The sequence below is a fragment of the Nannobrachium achirus genome (assembly GCF_963921795.1).
Source record: "Nannobrachium achirus genome assembly, chromosome: 3".
Lineage (NCBI taxonomy): Eukaryota > Metazoa > Chordata > Actinopteri > Myctophiformes > Myctophidae > Nannobrachium > Nannobrachium achirus.
Genome location: NC_137812.1, coordinates 54,335,256 through 54,355,827, shown reverse-complemented (window position 1 = coordinate 54,355,827; position 20,572 = coordinate 54,335,256). Strand labels below are relative to the sequence as shown.

Sequence of the window (20,572 nt, the reverse complement as noted above, 5' to 3'; positions counted from 1 at the left end):
CAAATAAGTCCATGGTCTGGTCTGGTGTACTGTACTAGTCTTCCTGCACAGCTTTATGGCAAATTAACCATATATTATGTGTTCAATGGGGCTGCACAAATAACTGGGGGGTTACTGTATATAATCTTCTACAATTCCAAAATAATATATTTCTTCCACCAGAGGGAGGGAAACAAATTCCCAGACACTTCCTGAACCAATAGTGCAGATTTCTAGGCCTATACATCATGTTACACATTACCTTTATTCTTTCCTATTAAACAAAATGGCCATTTCAACATGTATCACAATCCATACCACATACAGTATTCAGAAATACCAGACTTACCAAATACCAAAAGAAACATATGCAAACCAAAACTGGTCTATAATTGTTTAACCCATTTAGGCCTAGAATTATTGAATGCTTTAACCAGTGAAAAATAGCAGATATACAAGCTCACAGCGCGGCGCGAGCTTGTAGATCTGCTATTTTTGAAAAAGTCGTGAAAATGTGTGCAAATCTTTGAATATATGTATTTTCAAAGCGAACGTTTGTAACTCAAATTTTGCTTCTGGGTGGTCCCTGGAACTAAATATTTTGAGATGGGGGTCCGTGGCCAAATAAATATCATTTTGGGGGTCCTTCACATGAAAAGGTTTGAGAACCACTGACATAGTAGTCTCTCAAGAACAGACTAACTGAGCTCCAGTTGAAGTGAAAAGGACCTTTTCTTTGACGATGGCTGGCCAGATTGCTGACATAGAAACATAGGTTTTTCAAAAAATCTTAGAAGGATTCAAAAGACACTTATAGAATCGGGTCAAAATTCTAATTCTCACGATTTTTCAAAAATAGCAGATCTACAAGCTTGTAGATCTGCTATTTTTCAAAAGTTAAAGCATAAAATATGATACACAATAATGTGTACCCGTTCTGAATGGGTTGATGTCATAAGATGTCTGCATGGAACCTGAGGGTCTCATTAGAGGTTAATACCAAATGAACAATGCTCTTGACAACATGACTCTGACTTTGGGGTTTGCTTTCATATCAAAGGTAGGAACATTTCAGTTTCATTTTCTTAATCATCAACACTTTCATTAGCAAAAAATGTTTGTATGACAAATGAGAGACAATATCTTTTATCTAAAAAGACTTGAGGTGAGATCTAACGTATCTGTTCAGTACTGTTCAGCCATCATTAAAACTGTCAGGGCTGACCAGCCTGTGAATGGGTGGCTTCCTTGGCCTCTGCCAGTGCCATCGTTGTATTGTTCCCAGATATACCCTGTCTCCGCATATTGTCTGTAAACATTGTTGATAATATTTGTCCTGAGTTCCTGATAAAGGAGAGCTGCCTTCTCCTGATATGGGCCTTCTAGGTTGCTGTAGTGGTGCAGGGCTCTCACGGCCAGGTAGTTGAGGTTGATCCATATGGGGCCCCTCCAGTAAGGGGCGTCGTGTTCCGTGTTTCTCTTCATGTACATGGGGTCAGCCCTGGAGAGTGAGCGGAGGCCGTAGGGAGTCCACAGCTTGTCCGAGTCCCTCATATCTCTCAGGATGTGTTCTAGTTTGGGCGAGTTTGGCTCAAGGATGTGCAGCAGGAAAGGGAACAAGCCAACGTAACCAAAAGCGTTGACATACTGCAGTTTGGGGGCACGGCGGACTGAGCGCACTAGCCGCGCCACGGGGAACTGGTGCCGTGGCTGGCCAGCAGGCACGTATACCTTCTCCTGCTGTAAGGACACTGCCTGGGTGTGGTTGCCATAGTCACTGAAGGCACGGAGCTGCTCGGACCAGTGGTACTCACTGAGGAGGCTGTTGTCACTCAGCACTCGGTGAGTGCGCTCATATTCCTGGTGCGGTTCGCCCAGGAGCTGTGCAATGCTAGCCATGATACCCGATGCCAATGCCATCCAGCAGTGTAGATCCACATGCCGCTCGTCTGCTGAGGGATGGGAGGCTCGTGGATAATCATCGAGCCCGGATGTCAACGTCTTGGGGTTGAGGAAGAGATTAGTATCCTTGTCACGTCCGCGCCAGCGGTACGAGTTGGGCAGGAGCCCAGACTGAGTGGTATTGTACCACTCAAACCAGGTTTTGAGCCTTGGGTAAAGCCTTCGTAGAAACATAAAGGTCTTCTGAGATGACACGGCATCTGGGTTTGAAGAGAACTGCTCAATTAGCTCCTGAAGGACCAAGAAGAGGGTGGGTGGGTTGGCATTCTCATTTCGCTGGACCACAAACTCAGCAGGGACCTTACTTCGGGCCTCATCTCCAAGGATTTGCTCACGGGGGATCCAGCCCTCAACGTTAATAAGGTCCAGCCAATGAGAGATGGATTCACGGGATACCTGAGGATCCCATTTGCTAAGCAACAGCTGGTGAAAACCCTCATCCCACAGAAACCCTCTTGGGAAGAAGGAGCGGGAAGGTACAGCAGTGAACAATGTACCATCGGGGTAGAGAAGAGGGTATTCGTTGTAGTGTGACTGGACCACCGACTGACCATAGAAATAGCCCATCCCACCCAGCATATTACTGAGGGCTGCCTTGCTGAATTTAACTTGAGCCTGACTGAAGCCCTTGCTCTCAAGGCCAAAAGTCTTCTCAAACTTGGCATTAAAGGCAGCTTTCCTCTTTTCCAGCTCCTCTGTCATGGTGGAAGCCACCAGCTGGTTAGGCCGGTCATGAAAGCTTTCGGACTCAAACAGGACTTCAATCTGGAAAGGAGTCTGGATGGTCACCTGGTGAACCACAAAGTCACTCTCCTTCCGGGTGTCAGTGGGCTTCTGTTGGTGCTGGTGGTGGGTTGGCTTATAGGAGTCCAGACCAATGTAATGCCTCTTCTCACCAGAAGGGGGGTTGTAGACAAACCTGCGGTTTAGACTGTTCTTCACAATGTCAGTCAGCTTCTCCAAACCAGGAGAGACCGTCTGAAGGTAGTTGTAACTGCAAAGAGAATGCAACAGACCACACTGTCACTTGCCTTGGACATTAATCACCTGTTTGCACAATGGTAGTACATTAAAAAGAAATCGCATTATGTATAATTTTCCTTTAAAGGCAGTGGCTCTAGGATCATAGCAATACCTCATACCCACGATGTGTAAACATGGTTGTGCCTATAGATTTATGAAAGGATGATTGTTATTGAATTAACATGTAACTTAATAATTTTGTGGGACATAGTAATATGCTATATAGTTGTTAAAAGGTTACAGAGTGCTGCTTTAAGATCCTGGAGGGAGGTTAGCCAATCAGACTGCATGACCTCAAACTTGAACATTTAGAGCTTGTAGAAATTGAGAACCAGCTCAATTCAATAGAAATAATAATAATAATAACATAAAGGTAATCCAGCAAAAACAAAACGTAACTAGAAAGTTAGTAATCAATGCATAATGAATAATAAGGGAAATATGATTTGAATATGAATAGTCACTTCTCTTTGCAAGTCTGCTTTAGTCTTCTCTGGCCTTTGTGAAACTTTGCAATATTGGTGTTTCAACTGACAGTTGTTTGGAAATGGTCTACCTCCACTTTGTTTTCAGTCAAAGAGTCCATATTTTGTGTATTTCTTTAATAAAAATGTTGGATGATCTTACATTACCAATGTAATTGCTATCCTTCTAGAACAGGACCTATATGCAACATACCATAGATGTTATTTGCATGTTCCTTTACCGTCTTATTTTTGGTTAAGCAGTTCAGGCAACATACGATACAATACACATTGTTTTTGGTTTTGTGCAAGGAACTTGCACTCATTACAATTTTGACAGGCCATCTGTACTACACACACTTGAAAATGTCCTCTGTACTGCCTGTCATGCTGCTTCCACACATTGCCTCCCTGCTGTCGCTTCACTGCTTTTTATTAAAGCCCACCATTTTACATAATTCATTCTGGTGAACACTGCTTTTTCATTTGACATTACCCATATATTGCTCATTTGATTTCATTTTGAATCTTTAAGTTCTGTTTTATATATATATACATTTAGAGTAGCCAATTATTTTTTTCCCCTTTTCCTCCCAATTTAGTCGTTATGCCAATTCCCCACACTCTTGTGTGTGTGGCCTTGTCACTGCTTTTTTCCACCTACTGGTTCACCTGCCAGTGAGGAGCTTCACCGGGAGGACGTTAGCGTGAGCGGGTGAACACCCTATTCCTCACAGTTCAACATGCCCTGCTGACAGGCTCCCTGCCTAACCTGTAGGAGGAACTGGTGCAGCGACAGATTTTCCTCCCCGTCCGGCTTCCCTCCTGTAGCATGGCCAATTGTGCTCGTATGGACGACCAGAAGGCGCCGTGGCGGATTCAAACCCACAGTCTCCGGTGGTAGACAGGAACTTTACCCCTGTGCCTTTTACAAGTTTTTTCTTGGCATTGACAAAATAATATATTCCTGCCATTATTGCCTTATCTTTTTCCACACTCATTTTCTTTAGACGGATGCTCTATATTGAGTTATTCACACATGGCTTTTGACATTTTCTCGAATATATCCATATACAGTATATTAGTAATAATATTGTCATTAATTTTGCCTAATTGTTGACAAAATACAACAGGGAGGCCGGCATCATCTAATACCAGTAAGACGCCCTAAGGGAGAGAAGCGACCTCACCCTAAAGGACGAAGTCGCGCACATGGGCGCACGCACATGGGCGCACGCACATGGGTGCGTACTAAGGCTGACCCCCAAAAATCGAATATTCGAAGCTTCGTTCGATGGCACGGGATTCGAACTTGAGAAAGAAATTCGAATAATCGGCCGTGGCCGTTTGTCCTTTGGGGGTCCGCGTGCCTTAGCTTGCGCCTCGCTCCACTCCAGCGTGATAGCGTCACCTCCTCCTTACACAAGTGTTAACATTAACAACAAGCTGACAACAACAAGAGCAAGCATGAAGCCACCAGAATGGTCGCCGATGATAAAAAAAAGAAAAGAAAAGGCAGCGTGCTGTCACAGATAAAGCCGCAGACACCAATGTCTGAGTAACATCACCCATGCATGATGCAACTATGCAATGCGGTCACACGTTTCTGTGTCAAGCCCCCGACACCAATGTCGGTGCAACATCCATGCATGCTGTTGTTGCTGTCCTCCACACACTGACAAAGAAACAAGGTTCTTCTTCATCGGGAAACAAACAGCGAAAATTGGATTTTCCAAAATAGACCCCGTCACCCGTCGATCCCGTTTTAAAGAGGAAAAAATAGCTTAAAACCAACTTGCTAGGATTACGTGGTGTTGATGATGATGATGACGTGGTGTTAATATCTGATCTGCAAACTCAAAACTAGTCACGCCCGCCTAGTTGTCTTGACTGTGAGCTTTCGGTTGATGAGTGGAACGCTTAAATCAGCCGTCTTTACACAGACACACTGCAGTGCAATTATTTACTGTACAATCTAATATTATATTTACGTGTTTACACATTGATGCCTCGATGCGTTACATTACAGACATGACATGATTATGTCAATCCTACCGTACTGCATAAAACACTTTTCTTATAGAAAACATTTGTATCATATTCTTCTTCTTCTTCCTTGTTGTATTGTTGTTTTTACTGTGCAAATAGGGAGCTTTATAATGGGGAAAAAAATTGTGTTTTCCCATTTTTAATTCGGTAAAATTGTGAATTTTTTAACACATTTCGGACCATAAGTCCATATTAGTGGGGTTGCTCTAACAGGTCATCATCTGGGAATGCCCATAGGCCTATATGGACTTAATATTGACTATTCAGGCCTCGGGCCGGCCCAATTAGGGCCCAGTTAGGACACAGTTAGTTGTTAGGGCCAGGCCTTAATTTCCGGGCCCGTTGAGAACGCTGAGCTGGTCGAGTCATCATTGTTATGTCAGTAAAGGTCAGCTATATCCTTCTGCTGAGCTGGTCAAGTCATCGTTGTGATGTCAGAACAGGTCAGTGCAAATTAATTCTGTCTTGGCCATTCATTTGCATCATTGTGATGTCAGAAGAGCATGAGGTGTGACAGAAAGACGGACAGACAGACGGACATGAGCTGGAGGTTTTCATACTAAGTAGCGACCTACGCTCGCAATTAACACATACACCACATCTAGAGATTCTAGACTAATCCAAAATGAACCACATTCAATCATGCAATCACTTTTATCATTTGTATTCATTCTAGTCAGGCACAGTTGTCACTACTTTACTACTTTGAATAACAGTACTAATGTATTGGTGGAAGAATACACAGATCATAAAGATTACATAATGCCTCCAACCATCGGTTCCCCTTACAACAAGTTCAGCAGGACTCAGATAAGATGGCTACCACTACAATACCATTCTAAAATGGCAATTCTTAATGATGTCAACTCTACGACCCACAACTACAGATCCCATAGCCCACGAGGACAGTTCTCAAAAACACCAATAAACAGCAAATTGGCTTTGTCACTCTTAGTCGGGGGATATCTTCAGAAATAGTGTCATATCCTGGAATAAATTCCTTGCCAAAAACATCCTTCACCAATGTGTTTGTAAAGGTGTCTAGTAACACATCCCACAAAGACTGAAATTCAGTTTCCCTAGGAGAATCAGTTACAGCTGCTGAAAGTTGGGGTCCCATTAAAACCCATTCAGGCCGGGAACACATTTTGCTGTTTGGGAGGGGCTTACAGTACATGTACAGTATGTAGCAACATATTTGTTTTGTAGGCTAATTTCTGATTTAGCCCTATTCTATAGGTTAGGCCTAAATGGGTTAAATTAACTATCCAGGATAAAACACACCAAAATAAATATGCTTTAAGTAGCATGTGAGGGGTCTAACTAGAGGTTTTTCATGATTCTGAATCCATTGCAACCATTTGTTTTGCACAAAAAACATTCCTTGGGGTAAAGGCGGCTCCCCCAAAACTTTGAAAAGTGATGACTCATCACTAAACCATATTTTTGTGGGGGCGTTTTTAGCCCAAGGAATGTTTTTTGTGCAAAACAAATGCTTGCAATGGATTCAGAATCATGAAAACCCCCTAGTTTGACCCCTCACATGCTACTTAAAGCATATTTATTTTGGTGTGTTTTATCCTATATAGTTAATTTAATGGGACACCAACTTTCATCAGCTGTAACTGATTCTCCTAGGGAAACTGAATTTCAGTCTTTGTGAGATGTGTTACTAGACACCTTTACAAACACATTGGTGAAGAAATGTTTTGGTAAGGAATTTATTCCAGGACCTTTTAAGATATCCCCTGATTATCTCTACATATGATAATGGTCAATGTCTGTGTGCAAGTTCAGATTAATCTCTCAACCCACTGAGGGAAAGAAATGTGGATCAGACAGAATGACGGACAGAGGTTATTTCATTTTATAGTAGACTACTAGTATTATTATTATACCTGGCATATTTGACACTGGAGGAGTCCCCGGTGACAGGCTTGCGGAAGGTGATCTTGTAGTTCCCAAGTTCATCGGAGAACCCAGTGATGGAACTCAGGCGACTCTTCTCTACGTGGGTCTCCAGGGAGCCCTGTGTGTCTGCTGCCGCATAGAACATCAGAGAGATGACTGGCGCCTGGGGGGCAGAGCTCTGATGGAGAAAAGGTCAAAGGAAACCTGTGAAAACCTGTGATTATCATTTGTTTGCGACAGGAAGCTTTGAAAACATAAAAAAAAGCTTGTCTGAAAAATTAAGTTCATACAGAAGAATGAAGAAATGTGCCATTAATGTTCTTATTAAATTATGCTCATTCGTGAATTGCATTGCTTTTCCACTTTCACACATGCAGTATACTAACACTCCCCCATGCCTGTACACTACTCTACTGCAGTGGTTCTCAACCTGTGGGTCGGGACCCCCAGAGGGGTCCCCAAAATATTTTGGGGGGTCCCCAAGATGATTAACTTAATGTGCAACATTGTTTTCTCACTCAACAGTAAACAACCCAACATAAAGTTTAAGTGTATAGAGGATATTTGCACGTTTCTAAAGTGACAATTTAAGGACTTGTAATACCTCTAAAATGACAAATTAAACATTGGCCAAATTATCAAATATTAGAGGCTGAAATATTGTGAAAATAGCCGATCTACATGCGAGGCATTGTAGATCGGTTATTTTCCACATTAGAACCGTGTTATACAAAATGTAATGCCTCAACTCTTAGTGCTCATCAGGGTGGTTGGTCCCCACTCCCCAGTTAAAATATGATTATTTTGGGGGTCGTGGCCTGAAAAGGTTGAGAACCAATAATCTACTGTATACGTGCTGTCTGACTGACTGGACATTGCTCAAAGTCAACACATGCTTTGAACCTATTGTAAAAATTAAAATACAAATTATTATCCTCACATGCTGGTTGGCAGTGATCCTCCAGGACCAATCCCCACCATGGTCCCCGCCGGCCCTCTTGACAAACTCTGTGGTCAGGGTAAAATCAATGTCTCGGATCTCCTGGACTCCAAAGCTGAGGCCATCGTGCATCAGCCAGCCATAGCCTGGCAGACGGTCTCCCTGTTCACAGGTGTGCCTCAGGTTCACATCCATGTCTGAGAACTGACGCATCCACATCAGACCTGGGAGACAGATACGTCTATTAAACTTTGCTGGTAAGGGACTTCAGATAGGGATATGACATTCTCGCTTGTGTAGCACTGTTTGTCTATGCGCACCCAACCTTTTAAGATAAAGTAATACAACTGGATTCTGGGCATAAGTAGTATTTGCTGAAAACTAGCATTTTAGTTAGTGTTGGGTTGTTATACAAGTAACATGTAAACAGGAAGCAATGATCTTTCATTGATCCTTCTGAATGGATCATTTTCAATAAAGTAGAACTGAGATATGCATTGATATACAGTAGTCATGGGCTCAAGTAGACATGGGGTGAGTACTGTAAACCATAGAAATAGTAATTTTTAGGGTGAACTTGCCCTTTAAATGAGACAATGTGTCCACTTAACCCCTAACTGCTCCCGAGGTGCTGTATAAATGGCACTTTCCCACTGCTCATAACAGTTATTTAGGATGAGACAAATTTCTCATTGTGTGCAAATGTATAGTGATAAATGCCCACCCAAAAAACTAAAGGTATCCTGGGTAGAAAGATGGGTGCGCACAGACCCAGAAATCTGACATAAAGGAAGAACACCATCAAAGAAGTGGCAAGCTACCTGTGACAGGAGACCTGGGACTTCTGGTTTTCATGCCGAAGTATACCTGAGGCCTATATGATCCCCAAAATCTTTCAGGGGAGACCTCAGCACTGGTGCTGTTGGCATCAAGGACACGGGGTGAAGGGTGAAGGGTCACCACTCGTTTGGCCAGGGCCGATCGCATGTAAAGAGCATAGAAGAACCAAATGAGGCTGAAGATGCAAAGGCCAATGGAGATGTTGATGAATACTTTGCCGATGTCAACCTTCTTCTTCTTTTCCTTGCGGTGCAACACTGTGGGCTTCTCATCTTTCCGCGGTAGGGGAGCGGATTCGCCAGCCCCCACCCTCTTCCTCTGCTTGCCCATCCGGCCCTACTGGAGCTGAGAAAAGGGACAGATTTCAACTCAAATGAAATAGTAACTAGAAAGGTGCAATTCTGGTAAATTGCAAGTGTGGTTGCGCTGATAGTGTGTGAGGAATCCACTGGGAAACGAATTACCATTTATACTAGTATATATTGTGATGTTAAAAACAGGTTCACTTTAGCTGGCAAAAAGTTATAGTCCTAGAGCAATAGGTAGTTACAGTCAAATAGTTGAGACAAATATTATATTATAATCCATGAATATTGTCCTGGGGTATGCGATTGGACAGAGGACTTCCCACCCAGCAGGAAAGCAGACACCTGCTAGATGCAAATAAACCGGTTTCCTGTATTCAGAAGCTGTGATGATGATGTCGCTTCCTCATAGGAAGCCTCTGCCCACCCGGCCAATATTATTTATTTCAATATTGATAAAATATGATGGTTGCTAGCTTTTTTATAATTATTTATTGTTTTGCTTTTAACTATCCGTTGAGAAATGAAGTTACTGTTTTAGTAGCGGTATTTTGTTTTATACATATTAATGCATAATAACGTAGGCTATAACGTTGCTGGAATATCAAATCTTAGCGGCAGACCGGGGAAGCGTTATGTGATTGGTCTGTCAGGTCAGCTAGGCTCCAGCTGAACGTTGTCTGGTACTCACACAGCATTTTATTGTAATAAATTAAATCTCAATCTGGAAGGACTTCATTGGAAACCGGGCTTATTGAAAAGACGCACAGTTTCTACACACACAAGTGTACTGTGCACGCGGTGACAGTCAAGCAGCCGTGACTCGAGCCGCCCTTACTACCACTAGCACGATGCATGCCAACGTTGCAACGTTTTCAGTGTCTTAATTTGAATGAGGTCTGGTTTACGACTGACACGGCAGGCAGGACGTTACAGTGACGGGAACGTTCACCACACAAATGTCAGTAATGGTGTTGTTGTTGTTACTCACCTGTCCAATGTAACAGATATTCTCAACTGCTCATTATCCGTTGCTAGCTAATGCACTAGTAGTAGCTGCTTCCTGGTTGTAGGGAGACTGGCCCGCCTCCACACCACCACCACCATGACGTACTCGGCATGTGTTGATGTGTTGACTGCTGGCTGGTCGTCGCTGCATGGCCAGACCAGCAAGATATAGCCACTTAAGCCCCTTTTCCACTGGCCCAACACCACGCCACTCCAGTCCACACCACACCACACCGCCCACTTGTGCCAGGTTTTCCACTACAAGGACCTGGGTAGTGGTGTGAAAGTGGTACTAAACATGGTAATAAAAAGTATCCAATCTAGAGTAGGTCAGAGCTAGGCCAAGCACATCATAATGACTGAGTGATCACTCATTGACTTTTCATTTAGACCACCAGGATATAGTTGTAATACATGATAATAGATTATTGTGTTAACTTATAACCACTATTATAATCTATTATAGTGTATTATAATTATCATAGTAATACATTAATACTTTATATTGTATTATAATCACAGTTAAAAGGGTCAATTTGTTTCTTACCGATAGGGGTGCTTTTGTGTAATGGAAAATGTAGATATTTTTATGTGGTGCAGTGTGGTGTGTAGTGTGGCGTGGTGCTAAAGCTGCAGTCGAAAAGGGTCTTTATAGCCAGCATAGGCCTATCTGTTGTTTTTGGTTCTTTTTAGCCAGCGGCATTATTGACCAGACTTAAATCCTGTATACCACTGTTTCTCAAACTTTGAAGGTCTCCCCTCAACTTTGACACTGTAAAAATGGAACCAAATGGACCCGTTACGGTCCAATTGCTTCCATTTGTACACTGTCAAAGTTACAGACTTGTAAGGGTCAATTTAGACCCCCATAAAGGAACCTAGAGAGTCCCTGACAGGTTCTCAAACTTTTTCATGTCAAGGACCCCAAAATTGCAGACCCCCATTTCAAAAAGGTATGCCATGGACGCACGGCTCTAGCATTGATTCCCAACCATTTTAATTTCAAGGACCCCCATTCATTAGGCTACTGATCCCATTTAATGGCATTTCCATCTATGGGACCACAATTTATACTGTAAAGCCAGGGATAATTTAACTCCGAGTGCACAAATGGAACCAAATAGACCCGTGTCCATTTGTAGGCCTACACTCTGAGTTACAGACCCATAAGGGTCCAGGTGGTTCCTAAATTCCTATATCTATCATTTAGCTGGGGACCCCCTGGAACTCCCTCAAGGACCCCACTTTGAGAACCAATGCAGTAAACAACCTAGTCTTGGTTACACACACACAACACACACACACACACACACACACACACAAAATGTACAGTGTACATACCAATAAATCTCCTTTGAATTGAAAAGACAAAATCACAATTGTGACGACGAAGTGGGGAATAAGTTGTTTTTATTGAAATACAACTTTGAAGTGGGCTTATGCGAGACACAAAACTGGGAACAGTCTGCTAAATTGAAAAATAAAATGAAGTTTCTGTCAATAAAAAGATGACTTTGTGTATGTACAGAAATGTACAAAAAAAAAGCCTCACATTACTTAAAAATTGACAGCTGCATGCATGAGGTGTGGGTCGCTCTGGATATTTCTGAAACATAAATTGTTACAAATCTACACATTTAGAAAGGATTTCCCCCCTAAATCAGTTATTTACATTTGTTGGCATTACAGGTGTGCAGTAACACACATTGCCAGATATCCTATAGGTTTTAAATGTCAATGTACCATAAATGGGTTCAATGGGCTGTGAAACAGTGAAACTCTGGCCATAAACTGCCACCATCACATCTTGTTATACCCACATTGACCATAACTGACTTTGATACATACCTGTAAAACGATACAGGAGCGGAACAAAAAATGTCAGTAATTGTCGCAAATGAAATACCTCACTGAACGAGGGGACTACTGAAAACAGTATTATTAAGATGTGGTGTGTATTTTCCTGCCATGCTTTACCTCCAGCCCTAGAATCAGTAAGGACTGTTAAAACTGGTGATCGAGGATGTTCATCAACCACTCCAGTGGCCACTCGTGAGTGCAAGCTTGTACATCTATTTTTAACATTTTGAAAGTGTTGAATAATTTTGATTAGAAAAAAAAAAAAAAAAAGCCCCTGGAACAAAACATTTTAAGATGGGGGTCCGCTGGCCAAATACCGGTACATAATTTGAGGGGGTTTGAGAAGTACAGATTTTGAAGGCATTTGTAGAATCGGCCTCAGGTAATGGGTTAAAAAAAATGAAAGGTCACTCTTAAAGTAAGGTAAATGCCAAAACCATTACAAGAGGCTAAGTGGACCTAAACCATGGCAGAGAAATCCACATCAGTTAAACAGAGATGTTATAACCCAAACCAAAATGTCAGCATTTGCTACTGTGTTAGCAAGTAACTTGAAGAAAAAAAAAAGAAAAGAAAAGAAAATGCAGTTTTCCCATGTTGTGTCTGCAAAAAGTTAAACAAAAAATAAAGCGACAGATTCTCAGCTCTGCGAAACAGTTGGGCAATTCCATTCTCACTCTGAGAAAGAATCTGAAAACCCTAAAGCCTGTTTCATTTGAGCATTTTTCTTTGACTGCTGCACTTTACAAAATGAAATAGGTTGAGATGAAAGGCTGAGGTGGCAAAAACAAAAGCCACAAAACCAGCAGCGCCAGAAAGAACACAAAGAACATTATCTTTGAATGAAATTACAAATAAATCTGAGGCAGAAAATAAATTGCCATGGTCCTCGTTAATGAGATACATAACCAATTGTTTGCTGAGAAAAGGCAGAATGCTGTAATCTTCTACCTCATTTAAGTGCTCATACTGTAGCTTAAGAGCTTAATACATGCAAAAACAAAAATGATACAACAGAGCAGAAACGTGGTAAAAGGTGCAGCAGAAGCACGACCATAACAACCTTCATCCCCAGTGCCAAATATCACCCACATTCAACTCTTATTGAACCCAGTGAACTCCCGACCCACCTCCTCTCAAGCCTCCCGTGACTGACAGGTACAAAGACTGAAGAAATAGGCAGGTGGGGCCGCAACCTCAGAAATAAAGAACATTTACAAGCCTTTCAATAAAACAAAGAAAAATAGAGTAATGGGAAGGGAACTCAACTTAACGCCCCGGTCACTCTTAGGGCTGCTTTAAACTATTATGCGTGTGTGGCTTTGTGTTTACTGATGACAAAACAGGAAATAGTGAGATAAGAGCGCCAGTTTGCCAAACTTCAGGAAATCAGGCTCCCTTCCCACCTTCACTTCCTCATCTTCATTAGTTTTTAATCCTGCCGCCATCTCCCTCACTGACAAAGCGCTTCCGCCCTCTAGTGGAAAGAGAAAAAAGTAAACAAAAAAACAAACAGTTAAGAGGCTGACACAGATTGATATTTCTGAGCATTAAAATGCTAAATCAGAGTGGTATTAAAGGTCCAATCAGTGATAAAAAACATAATGGGTACACCAAACAAACCAAAAAATAAATAAAAAAAATTAAGAAAACAGTTTATTGTCTAATTCACCAACTCTTAGTAGCAGGATTATCAGACAACAGATAAGTCAGGTTTTAAAATGCATGTTATGTTTTGGGGTTGTAATAGGTTTGTTTACATTGTCCTTTTTCTAAATGCAATAATAGACCAACATTGTACATATATGTTTTCAACCAACCAATGAATCTATTTCAGAATGTGAATATAGCTCTATGTTCAAAAAAGTCCTGGGCTGGAGGAAAACACCAATATGTTTTCGTGTTCGGCCAGAAAGAGTGAATTAAGTTCAGTTTTATAATACCGTAGGTTAATTCTAGTTGGCTTAACAGGTATGAAAATATATAAACCATATCCAGCCATATTGTATATACTTCTATCTATGCTCTAACCTGGAGGGACAGGCATCTCTCAGCTGTTTGGTGATGACTGATTCCTGGTAGCAGAGGTCCACAAACGTCTCCATGATGGAGTGAGCGTGAGGTACATCTACGTTGATCTCTGGGAGTGCATCGTACACACGCTGGAAGCCCTGGAGCAGAAACAACGGGCCATACAAAAAGAACATCAAATATATGTATGTAAGACATACAGTATGAAGATGGAAATATAGTGTGTGTATATATATATATATATACATACACTGTATATATATATATATATATATATATATATATATATATATATATATATATATACACACACTGTATATATAGTAGACACTTAAATTCTTGCAAATTGTCCTATCAAATTATATATTAAGCCATCTTCTTTCTTTCAGTGTTTTATTTAATTGATTATCATGACTAGAGTTAATGTAAAACTTTTTATTAGTAAAAACATTTATTTTTATGTTTTTGTAATTCAAGATGATTCAATGATTTTATTTTATTATCAATTTTCTTGGGATTTCCTGCTTTATTCAGATGGGAGTGTCACAAGACAGGAAACCAAGGGCAGAGAGAGAGTTGAGACACACGAGAGAAGACGAGTCATTCAATTTAAATTCCAATCTAATAATTGTTCAAGAACAATTTAACGCTCATCTCTTTATTTTGGTGCCGAGCCAAACTGCAAGGGCGGTGACATTATTTAGAAAAGTAGGGCTTGCTTTTAATGTTCCAAGTTTTATGTTTTTGACCTTCGCAGTTTCAGTGAAGGTTGAAACGTTGTCACAATAAAGTCTTATCTAAAGCCTGATTAATAATTGGTCGTGAGACGATGTCACGCATTTAAAATGGCAGAGCCACAACGGGCGTCGTGAGCTCGTAGGTCTGCTATTTTTGCATTTGACACCGTCATGTGGTGGAGCATAAATTAAAAAATATTGTGCCAGTTTAAGCACTTTCAACCTGGCGTTTTTTTTCTTTTTTTTTGGAATTTGTGAGTTTGCAGGTCGGCAATTTTAGTTTTGTTTTTTTGAGCCATTTTGCTATTGTGGATCGTTGGAATTAAACAGTTTGGTTGACTGGTTTTAGCCACCAGGTACCCCAAGAACCACATTTTCCCAGAGCAGTGGTTCTCAACCTTTTCAGGCCGCAACCACTAAAATAATCATACTTTAACTGGGGACCCCCCCACCCTGAAGAGCACTAAGAGTTGAGGCATTACATTTTGTATAACACAGCATGTAGATCGGCTATTTTCACAATTTCTGACTCTGGTATTAACTTAACCTCTGCCAAAAAAATACCCCTTTGTACCCCTTTCCTGCATGCCCGAGGAACCCGAAGATTTAATAAGCTTTAATTAAAAAAATATTTTTTATCGAAGCGGAACTAAAATAGGCCGGAACTAATGCTCCGTGATCGGTTTCTACACGGACACATTATTGAGCGGACCAGTTAACATTGAGACCGTGAACCGGAAGCGGATGGTCCGTCCTCTATTTTGGCCCGTTAGCTTTCTGTGTAAACACTGCGGCTTACAGACGGAGAACTTATTGATCAATTGAAAAAATTTAAAAGGATCTGAGAAGCTGATGGAATACGCGAACACACGATGCATAGCAGTGTCCGATCACGCACGATGGGAACTGGATGAGCGCCCGCGTTAACAGGTAGGAGAAGCCAGCAGTGAAAGACATAGAACAATCTTCGGGCTCCTCGGCCGTAAACTACGAATGAGTTAAAAAGTCCTTAAATTGTCACTTTAGAAATGTACAGATACCCTCTATGCACTTAAACTTTATGTTGGTTTGTTTACTGTTGAGTGAGAAAACAATGTTGCACATTAACTCATTGAATGCCCTTTTCAAGATGGCCGCCAAGTACCAGGATGCCACGTTCCTAAATTTCTAGTGCACGGATCAATTTTTAGTGCACGGATCGTGCACGCCCATGCACCATATATGCACCATATGTGTAGTACTTTTTAACAGCTTTCAAACAAAAAAATCCGCTTGGAAATCCGTTCAGGCATTCATGAGATGGAAGCCTTCAAAGTCAGACAAAGCAAACACTGCCACCTTCCTAAATTTCTAGTGCACGGATCAATTTTTAGTGCACGGATTGTGCACGCCCATGCCTAGATCATGCACCATTCTGTGTAGTACTTTTTAACAGCTTTCAAACAAAAAAATCCGCTTGGAAATCCGTTCAGGCATTCATGAGATACAAGCCTTCAAAGTCAGACAAAACAGCCATTTTTGACATTTTGAGAGATGTGTTTGTTATGGGGCTAAACATGCATTGCGATCATGCCTAATACATTTGAGGCATTTTTAGAAAATTTTTTATAAAAAATTTTTTTGAAAAAAATAAAAATATATTTTTTTCAAAATGGCTTCCAACTCGGGAAACTCGGGCTGTGGCAGCCTGGGACTACTGTAATAACTCGGGAAACTCGGGCCTTGGCAGTCAATGAGTTAAGTTAATCATCTAGGGACCCCCCCCCCAAATAATTTGGGGAATTTGGGGACCCCCTTGGGGTCTCCACAGGTGGAGAACCACATTTTCCTGGATTGTGACTGACCCGGTTCATCTGGTCCACAGTGATGAGGCCACTCTTTCCGAAGGTCTGAAGTAGCTTTACCATCATCTGGACGGCTGTGTCTCCTTTAGACTCCAGGACCATCACCACAGCCTATCAAATCACAAACATAAAAAAGGAGAGAATATAAAACATCTACAACTTTGACTTTTGTTTTTCCACAATAGAGCATAATGCACTTCTGATTTTATTCATGAGTTTCATATGTGTCTAGACATGACCCATGGTATGATAGTTTATGGATTTGGAGGTTTAGTGTCTTGTTCAAGGACAGCATGTGTGCAATGTGCAACTCCGATGTCTTTGTGTTTCAAATTCAGTAAAGGCTTAGATTAGTTTAGATTAAATAGTTTAACTAAGTGTGTTATGATCACTGATAATGAACTGCATTTTAATGGTTTACCATAAGGTGGCAGTGCTGCATCTTTTTACAGGCTCTGTGGATAAGGCTCTGTGGATAACTGTAGTCCAGAGTTTCAGAAGGTGGTATACTAACACATGTGGTTCATTTTCCCATAGCTTTGTTTGATGGCTTGCAGCAGACTTGCTACCGAAACACATTATGGAGATGTCATAAAGTATGTCTTTATGGTTAAAGTCTGTTGTTGAGTCAAACAAACAAAGATATGAGAAAATCAACCGAAATGGGAAACATGTATACCACCTTTCGGAAACCCAGATGCACAGAGCATATTGTGCAAGTCCCAAGAAATGTAATGAAAAAAGGCCCCAAATAGTTGCAAAGAATCTTTGGTTGAACAGAAAATACATACAATCAAGACCATATTGTCTCCTTCCACTGATCTGAATAAGTTATGGAGGTCAAGGAATTAACCAGTATGCCAGGCCTACATTGAGGGCCAGTTGGGTACATTATAGGACTAAAGGTCAAAATAACAGGGCTCTTTTAATTGCATAGGAGGAGGAGAACTGGGGTCAAACCTCATAGACCAGCTCATGGTGGAAGTGTGGCACCTCCAGGTCACGTAGACAATGTTCTGCTTCCGACAGAACGCCTGATACCAGGTACTCCTTCAGCAGGAGATTCATCTGAAACACAGAATACAAATGCATACAAAAGTGAGACAAGCGAAGCTGCTCCCGAAGTGAAGAAACAGACTGTATGGAAGTAGCACATTTCAAGCCGTTAATGTGAAATGAATCAAGATTGAACATCTACATGACCCATTTACTGCCTAAAGTAAAGTGAATGGGACGACTACAAACTACTAGCCAAAGCTGCCAGAGATGAGCAACGAATGTATCTACTTCTCCTCCATGCCAACAGCTCTACTGGCTGGGCAGAGCAGTTGGCTCGAGCTAGTCAGGGCACCCGCAGCACTGGAGCCATCCCTGCTCTCTAAAGCAGTTTGTTTCCAAATGGTGTCGAGTGTCCAAAGCGGATCAAAGCAAACAGTTGCATTTATAACTTTCAAGTGAAGTTTATGGGGGAAAAGGGAGGAGTCTTGCCTTCTGCGTGGAACCAACATGGCCCGTCAGTCTCAGCGTGACCAGACACACACAGGCGCACAGCAGAGCGTGCACAACACAGACGCATTGGGTGGCACCGACGACGTTCATATCGACTTGCTGTGTGCAGTGCAGGCACTCAAACTTTATCGTTCATCATGCGTGACATGATATAAGCATTTGTTTTCACATTGGTTGGTCATCATTACACATTAATGGAGGAAATGGAGTCAATTTCAACATTCGAAGATCACAATTCAAATTGTATTCAACTCCCGGATTTCGTTCTTACAGCTCTGTTACACACACACACACACACACACGAGCTAGCAATCCTATGAACATCAAACACGCCTCTCCACATGTTTGAGGCATGAAGTCTATGCACCAAACCCTGGATATAGTTTGCCTCAGCAATGTTAAACTCTGCTACAAGTACAAACCAGGAACACATTGTGCCACTGTATATTAACTTTTGTTTTTATAATAGGATCTTGTGCATCTTGCTTTATTTCTTTTATACAGTTTTATCCACTGTATTTTACACAATGGAATTTTGAGACCACAGCATTAGTAAGGGAAATCAGTCTATTAAGTCTGTCCTGTGCAATCTCCTACGGAATTTTCATCTTCTAGCACTGTACTGAATGGAAAGAAAGCGAAACACAGGAGCAAATGTGCACACGGATGCACACACCTCAGCTGGGAGGCCACAATGTAGCCCACCTCACCATCAAATCCTAACCAAACCATAACTGTGTTTTTAAGTGTGATTGTGATTTGATTGTGATTGTGATTTGTAATTAAAAACTTGTGATATCCTTGCCAGAGCAATTATGTTTTTCTTTTTTTTTCAGAATGGCTGTGGTAATAAACTAAACAAGACCTGGAAAAAAAGAACCCCAGCAAACGGTTACTGTACAGCCATTATGAAAAGTCTGACCTACACAGAATTTCCATTTTTTAAGCAGAGCCACAGTATAATTTCAAGCCACTCAATGGGAAGTTCAAACAGGCCATAACCCAAGCTTTCCTGGGGGGCGAAAAAAAAGTCCTTTCAATCATTTGAAAAAGGAGTAGGCAGTCCACTCGCCAGTTAATTTGTACCCTTTCTGAAATGAGAACAACAAAGAATCAGTATAGGAAGCTAGGAGAGGGCCCGGAAAGAATTAGATCCTGCATGATGGGTGTATGCGAGTCCAGAAGAGGGGGGGTCTCAAGTATCATTCATTACACAACGCTTGGGTGGTGCAGAGGAAATATTAGCTGCCCACCACCGGAGTCTAGGTGTTCGAATCCACTGCAGTGCATCCGGCTTGCCAAGCGTCTAAAAACGAACACAACTGGCCTTGTTCGAGGGAGGGACGCCAGGCTGGAGAGCCATATTTGTCACTGCACATACTTCTAGAGCAGGGCTCTTCAACAGGGGGTACGGGACCCCTTGGGGGTCCTCAGAGTTACTACAGGGGGTCCTCCAAATCTTTGTGTGATAGAAGCTTTTTTTCTCCTTTAACCACTTGAACCCTAGCATCCATATTCTGAGAACTTTAGACAAAAATAGCAGATCTAGCGTTGTGAGCTTGTAGATCAGCTATTTTCGGCAACGTTTTCGGTAAAGTTTGTCGTAGAGGGGAAAAAGGGCAGACTAAGTACAGACTGAAATGTCAAGTTAAGTATTGACGATTCAAGTGGCTAAATACGTATCTGAAAACACAAATTGACATGAATCCAAAATACAATGATGATTGTGCAGTCAAACAATTAAACTACCTGTATATGGAATCTATGAAAAGGCTGTGGGGGTCCCTGCTTCATCTCTTTCTCAATTAAGGGGTCCTTGGCCTGAAAACGTTGAGGACCCCTGTTCTAGCGCAGCGGTTCTCAAACTGTGGGCTGCGCGAAGGTGCCGTGTTTTGTACATAAATAAACGGAACAAAGACTTAACTCCTCGATTCATCCAGCTCCAACCCACACAGGGAACCAACCAGCAATATGGGAAGCACACACAGAAGTTAAGCCCCTGAACTGATTTTACTGCAGATGAATGATATTTATCTGTAGGCCTAATTATGTTTGGGTGGCTCTTAAAAGAGCAGTTTTTGGTGTTTTTGCTACTTTAAGTAAATGGGTA

The 20,572-nt window shown here is 41.6% G+C and overlaps 2 protein-coding genes across 2 annotated transcripts in view; both read right to left on the bottom strand.

Moving 5' to 3' along the window:
- Window positions 1-602: 602 nt before the first annotated feature.
- On the bottom strand, window positions 603-10,487 carry mogs (mannosyl-oligosaccharide glucosidase). The gene is made up of 5 exons (XM_080721360.1): window positions 10,465-10,487; window positions 9,150-9,513; window positions 8,329-8,552; window positions 7,376-7,566; window positions 603-2,935 (listed from the first exon to the last, which is right to left on the bottom strand). The coding sequence occupies exons 2-5, from the start codon at window positions 9,496-9,498 to the stop codon at window positions 1,165-1,167; spliced, it is 2,535 nt and encodes an 844-aa protein (XP_080577486.1). The 5' UTR covers window positions 9,499-9,513; window positions 10,465-10,487; the 3' UTR covers window positions 603-1,164.
- Window positions 10,488-11,874: 1,387 nt separating this feature from the next.
- pdcd4a (programmed cell death 4a) overlaps window positions 11,875-20,572 on the bottom strand; it is a 28,834-nt gene continuing 20,136 nt past the window's right edge. The window contains exons 8-11 of the mRNA XM_080721377.1: window positions 17,914-18,021; window positions 16,954-17,064; window positions 14,373-14,512; window positions 11,875-13,818 (exon numbers count right to left, since the gene is read on the bottom strand). Of these exons, the coding sequence (XP_080577503.1) occupies window positions 13,767-13,818; window positions 14,373-14,512; window positions 16,954-17,064; window positions 17,914-18,021 (411 nt within the window). The 3' untranslated portion in view covers window positions 11,875-13,766. The remainder of the gene's footprint in view (window positions 13,819-14,372; window positions 14,513-16,953; window positions 17,065-17,913; window positions 18,022-20,572) is intronic.